The sequence below is a fragment of the Haplochromis burtoni genome, unplaced genomic scaffold, assembly GCF_018398535.1.
Source record: "Haplochromis burtoni strain Fernald_Lab_line unplaced genomic scaffold, NCSU_Asbu1 Contig_696, whole genome shotgun sequence".
Taxonomy (NCBI): domain Eukaryota; kingdom Metazoa; phylum Chordata; class Actinopteri; order Cichliformes; family Cichlidae; genus Haplochromis; species Haplochromis burtoni.
Genome location: NW_024583057.1, coordinates 108577 through 114860, shown reverse-complemented (window position 1 = coordinate 114860; position 6284 = coordinate 108577). Strand labels below are relative to the sequence as shown.

At 37.4% G+C, this 6284-nt stretch overlaps 1 protein-coding gene across 1 annotated transcript; it reads left to right on the top strand.

Annotated features, from left to right (window-relative positions):
* Nucleotides 1-714: 714 nt before the first annotated feature.
* LOC102306610 (myelin-oligodendrocyte glycoprotein) lies at nt 715-5970 on the top strand. Its single transcript, XM_005949892.3, has 5 exons — nt 715-1314; nt 2560-2937; nt 3084-3176; nt 4052-4161; nt 4264-5970. Exons 1-5 carry the CDS (start codon nt 1227-1229, stop codon nt 4282-4284), a joined length of 690 nt encoding a protein of 229 aa, XP_005949954.2. The 5' UTR covers nt 715-1226; the 3' UTR covers nt 4285-5970.
* The last annotated feature ends 314 nt before the right edge of the window (nt 5971-6284 follow it).

Sequence of the window (6284 nt, the reverse complement as noted above, 5' to 3'; positions counted from 1 at the left end):
TGATGAAATGCAGAATGGTGTGTATATAACAGATAATAATGGTATTTTAAAACATCTACAAGTATAAACTGTACAGTTCCAAATCATCTGGCCTGTGGCTATAGTTACCATACTTACCAGCATAAAAACTCCAAAACAAATTTCCCTGGCAGGTTTAGTAAATCTAGTGTTAACGTGTACAGATGTGGTTTGTGGTGAATCTCTGTACCAGTTCCTCTAAAGTCCAGTTTGAACCTGCAGGATGGGCTTTAGAAAGTCAAGCTCACAACTAGGGAGAAGTTGTGGGTGTTTCAAATACATTTTTGGTGAGATTTTACTGGATGCCAGTCTAACATAAAGCTAACACACAGAGACTGCAACCACACACTCTCACATCCCAGCCAGGTTGAAAAAGCAGAGCTTCTATGAAATGGAAATCCACTACAACTTCTATTTAACCCCACACAGAAAAGTCCCAGCTGACCAGGATGTTTGAACACAAGGTGATACCGACAAATAAACACCGTGGTGCACTGATGTTTCACTGGCAGCACGTTCGTATTTATCACATAGACAAGATAAAAGCAAATAAAGTTTCAATGAATGGCCGCATCCATGAGGAAAGACAAACTGCACACATATACAGACTCGGTGGAGGCAGAGGAGCTCATTCTTGGACCGTGTGAGGCCTTTGCATGTTGATCCTTTCAGCAGCTTCTGCATTCAGTTGTTGCCCGCTGTTGCTCAGTAAAAATGAGGATCGGAGGTGTTTGATTTCGTAACCTCCCCCATCCCTGCTGCCGCTCCTCTGATCTTTTTACTTTCATTTTACCAACGAGGCAGCAGCTGCTCCACGGTCTCTCTCTTTTACCAAATAAAGTAGTTTTCTTATAAACACTGCTCCGAGAATCCGACGGTCACCGTGAATTTACAAATCTGCGATCCGAACAGGTGAGTCTCTTCTCTGTGATATCACAGCTGCTTATGAAGTTTGGTTTTTATATTCACCCATGTGTCGTTCAATTTTCGCTTTCTCAAACTTCAAGTTCAGTAAAAGTAGAGATGAATATTCACTACTTTTTCCATTTGAAGTTTGATACTGTACAATTAATCACGTTGAAAGCACGTGTTTCTGGGGAATTCACCTGTTAGGACACGCCCCTCATGTATTTATAGCTCGTGTTCAGACTTATGTTCAGCTGGTTTCGAGATGCTTTATTTATTTTCTGCATTACTGTCATATTAAAATGGGCGTAGGAGAGTTCAGTTACAGGATTTCTATCTCAACTCTAATAGTTGTCTTTCCGCTCCTTTTCGTCTTCAGGCTTGCTCAAGGTAAGCTTTAAAGTACATGTAAGGTATCCTTGCTTTGCAGCCAAATATTATTACTACTCTCTCTCTCTCTCTCTCTCTCTATATATATATATATATATATATATATATATGTTTTCGTATGTAGCGCTCGAGACCTGTCAGACTTATGCGGCTGTACTGTTATCGTAGCCAATTAAATAAACATGACTGAGGCAATCCCTTTAATTTCTATGGAGACAAAGAAAGGAAACATGTCAGCATCTTTGATACTAATGACGTTAGATGCTGTGATGCCTGTGTGTAACGTTTCAGTTTACTTCTATTGATATTTGGTGGCAGTAGGCTGCTTGGATTTGATTGGTCAAATCTTACCTTCGTAATACAAATCACTGAAAAATATTTGGCTGAATTGAACTGATATAAAGCATTGTCCACAAATCTCTGTTGATTTTGTTTTTCATTAAAAATATTTGGTTGGTTTACTTTTTTTCTTTTGAATAACCAATAAATTATTCATCTATCATAAACACTCCCTTAAGAAATGAAAATTGATGAATGAAAAGTGTATTGGAAACATTTTTAAAATCTTAGACAGATTTCTTTTCTTTTTTTATGAACTTACATACTTGCATGGTTAGAAGAAGAAATACCAAGACTGCATGTTTGACTCGAACCTTTTCATTAGCAGTTTGTTTAGCTGGGATGGGCTCAAAGAATTGGAATCTGTATTACTATAACTTGGGTACCACTGGCCTATTTAAATCTTAGGAACACATTATGTTTTTTATACCATATATAAGTATAACTGCATGAGATTTTGTACTTATACCAGAGGTGTGATTTGAACCCTCAAGGTCTTATGTCAGTTGCCTCTTGAGTCAGTTAAGTCTGTGAGGATTAAGTGATTAGGCCTTAGTGATTAGACTTTCGGTGGAGATGGGACTGGGCCAGTGTTTGGTTGGAATTTAGGAGCAACTGAGCAACATTGAGATTAAATAAATGCCAAGACAGATTGCACAAAGGTGTGTGTGTGTTGTTAATGCATGATATGTTCACTTTACTAAGAAGAAAAGTGGACAGTTATAAGCCTGATGTTATCTAAAACATGAATCAGAAACATGACTGTTGTAGGAGGGCGTTCTATCACTTGAAAAGCTCTTTCAATAGCATCTGATTTGTCTGAGAAGTGCTATATAAACAAGGCCTAATTGGTTGCATGTTGATTTGATTTATATCAGATTTAAAATCTCCCTTTTTGTCCCTCAGGTCAGTTACACGTGGTTGGATCCCTTCAGCCTGTTGTAGCAGGTCCAGGTGATGATGTCATCCTGCCCTGTCAAGTGGAACCAGCATTTAACGTGGCGGGGCTGACGGTGGAGTGGTCAAAGCCGGACCTCCGTCCTGACCCCAACGACCGGCTCAGCCGAGTGGATTATGTTCATCTTTACAGAGACGCCCACGAGGTCCCCGACATGAAGCTCCCATCGTACATCGGGAGGACGGCGTTGTTCACAGACAGCCTGAGAGAAGGAAACATCTCACTAAGAATCACTAATGTGACACAAGAAGATGAAGGAAGATACAGATGTTTCATCCCGAAGTTAAAGAGTCAAACAAGGTTTTCAATTGTTCGTCTGATTGTTGGTGAGTCAGACTGATAAAATCTTTTTTTTCTCAGTTTATTTTTTCTCAAAAGTATTAAAAACCTATAAGACCAATGACTTTAGTTATATCAGCTAATTTATGGATGATAAATACATATTTTTATTTAATTTATTTTGTTCTTTCAGACCCAAGTTTAACTGAAACTGTGACAACAAAGGCACAACTGGATCCTGAAAATTTCCATGTTCCTGATTTAAATGAAGAGATAGATAATAAAGGTGAGAACATGAGACCATCATACACCCAACACAGAATATGAAAAAGTCTTGAAATTAGCACTTTTTTGCTCTTGGGTCATATGAAACCTACCATAAATGTTGCAAGTGCCTGAGACACTGAACCATTCATATTAATCCAACTTAGCTGAATACATGTGTGGACTACGACACGAGTACATGTATTATGAATGTAAGGCAGCGGTTGTTCTGCGAGATAATGAGCAGACCTCTATGCATGCCAAATTTAATGCAGCTCTCGTCATTGTAACACTGTCACACAGCTAGATCTAAGCCTGTAACAAAAGCCTTTGCTTTCCACATTGTAGTACAGATGCAGGTCTTTTGCAAATCCATGCGCCAAATCTTTATCTCATCATTGTCAAATAATACAGTTTATCTCCACCTTTGCTGACCTCACAAAAAATGTCCCAAAAAAGTCAACAACAAGATCTGGTGGACTGAAAAAGAAAGTGATTTTATGATTCTACTACTATAAAGACAGTTTCAATATACCAATATAAGATAATTGTTATCTTATATTGGTACCCATAATATGGGTGGATGAGAATGTGAAGTCAGCACATAGCAGTGCTATGTGTTAGCTTATGACATCAGTGTTTTATCTAAAAGTGCAGCAGAGGCTGCCTTATGCTTTATTTCATGACTGTACTGAATTATAAAGACATCACAGGAACTAACTTATCGTCTACCAAAAATTAAACTTCATATAATTCCCTTAGGGATTAATAAAGTATTCTGATTCTGATGATTAGACATAAAATTTCTATCAATAAAATATTGAAATATAATAATGTGCAGCTTCGTGAGTTTGACAGTTACAGTTGATCTCATCTCTGTTTGGTTTTTCCTGGCAGGTGGTTCGTCCGAGCGGTGCCGACTGATTCCAGTTGTGGTTCTCTGTGTGTTTATTCTTCTGTGCTTCGCAGTTGGAGGATGTTTGATCACAGAGTCACAAAAAGCAGAAGTATGTTAAAGTCTTAAATATTTGTTTTTATGCATTTACTTCACATTTGAAATATTTGAAATATCACTGTACACAAAAGTGATTAAAAAAATCTTTCTCCAGCTCAAGAAACGTCCAATCTAATTGCTTTGTGCAAGGGCGCATTGGAACTGTTAACAGAGAAGAGTGCTGCCTACGTACCTGCGGATCTTTCATATGTGGTTGAAGATTCGAAGCATTAACTCTTCCAGCCTCTTCTGGACACAGTGGACGTGTCCCATAATCTGTTTGGACCCAAATGAACTTTAACTCCTGTAAATGATGACCGTGTCTTCAGTGACTGGTCAGCTGATGTCAAGTAGTTTCGAGTGCAGAAACAGGATCCATCATCTGAGCCAAAGTTGAACTCTGGCTTCAGAGTATACGGTTACTTTAAATCTGTTGAAGTGATGTGTTGCAGCACTTTGTGTTTTACATGTCGACACTAAAGCTGAATTTGTTTTTGTTACTTTTATGTTAAGTTATTTTGCTCACAAGGAAAGATTTAGCTCTGTTCACATAACTTTGCACTACATATAACGTGACTTCAGTGTTTTGCATATATACACACTTGCAGGATATATGAAAAACTGAGGATTGGTGGGAACTGAGGGGAGTTTTGTGTTTGTGTTTTTTTAAAGAGTCAAATCCAGCAGTAATGTATTGAGACAGCCTGGAGCTGTAGGTGCTTTTTCATCTCTTAGTTTTCTTATAATGACACATTGTTTCTGTATCAGTTTTAGGATTTCAGTATTTGGATGTCATTTTAGAGGTATGTTTCCTTTATCAGGAAGAACTTTTCCATCCTCTGAACTCTAAAGTGCTTTTCAGTTACTTAACACTGACAATTAACGGGCTTTTGAGCCACGCAGCTATATTTATGGAGAAAAGAGCCAATATCATCAAAGTTAAATATTCATTGTTCTGTTTATTTGAGCTTCTTCATATTTAAATTCTTAAGAAATTGGTCTTTTTTTTTAAACGATTGTTCTGATTTTTGAAGTTTGAAAGTCTTGTCACTCCTGCATTATCAAATGAATTTATGTGATATTTGAAACAGTGTTTATTCGGTTTCATGCAACAAAAAACAGCCACATAAAGTGCATTTCCAAGTGATTGCAGTGTGTTTGCGTCATATATTCAGTGATTAAAATCTGTTCTGGAGTTCAGCTGTTACATCACATGATAGGCATCTTATGTTGTGTTAGCATCAAGGAATCATGGATGAGTAATGTGGGTGAGAATGTGAAGTCAGCACATAGGTCATAGCACTGTGTTAGCTTATGGCATCAGTGTTTTATCTAAAAGTGAGCAGAGGCTGCTTTATGCTTTCTTCTATGACGGTACTGAATTATAAAGATATCACAGAAACTAATTTATCATCTACGCAGAATTATACCTTACATCATAATCTGTAGTAGATTTCATTTTCACTGAAACTGTAAACGTATCTGTTGGGTGAAATTTCCAACCCGTTCTCACGGGAGTGAGAACGCTCTGGAAATTTCACATCCACCGTGCTTCGTCATATTGTTTTCATTTCCTTTCTGTGATTCTGTATAAACTTTATGTTTGCAGCCAATCCAGACATAAATACTAACTGCTTCATCAGGTTCTAATGCTTTCTAATTTGGGCCAAAACTGAATAATTTATATATGTATCTGGAGTTTAGGTGGATCTATTTCTCCAAACATAGGCCGGGGTGTTATTAAAAAGGTATATGTTTATGTATGTTTGATTTTACCCACTTACTTCACGGTTGAAAAATGTTAAACAGAAAAAACTGTGCACAAAAGTTTTGGGGATTTTTAGATTTATTTTTTTTAGTTATGAAAGCCACTGGAATTCTTTAATTTTCTTGAAGGTTTGAGATGTGTCTCAAAACTGGATTGTAGGTAGCAAACAGTTAGTGTCTATGTTCAAGGATGGCCTTTCACAGTAGACATAGATGGCCTCTTTCACTCCTCTTTCAAACCATTTGTCTTCCCTGATCTTCTTTTCTGTGCATCTTTGATGATTTGATGAAAGCTCAGATTTCCACATGTTTTAAGAGTTTTCTTTACATGTGTGTGTTCCTTTTCTTTCTCATCTGGCTTAGAGGGAA

What these genes read in the sequence shown, in the direction of transcription:
- LOC102306610 (XM_005949892.3), top strand. Translation starts at nt 1,227, where the DNA reads ATGGGCGTAGGAGAGTTCAGTTACAGGATTTCTATCTCAACTCTAATA. An exon ending in AATTGTTCGTCTGATTGTTG is followed by an intron (nt 2,938 to 3,083) that starts GTGAGTCAGACT and finishes TTGTTCTTTCAG; the next exon opens with ACCCAAGTTTAACTGAAACT. An exon ending in CAGAGTCACAAAAAGCAGAA is followed by an intron (nt 4,162 to 4,263) that starts GTATGTTAAAGT and finishes ATCTTTCTCCAG; the next exon opens with CTCAAGAAACGTCCAATCTA.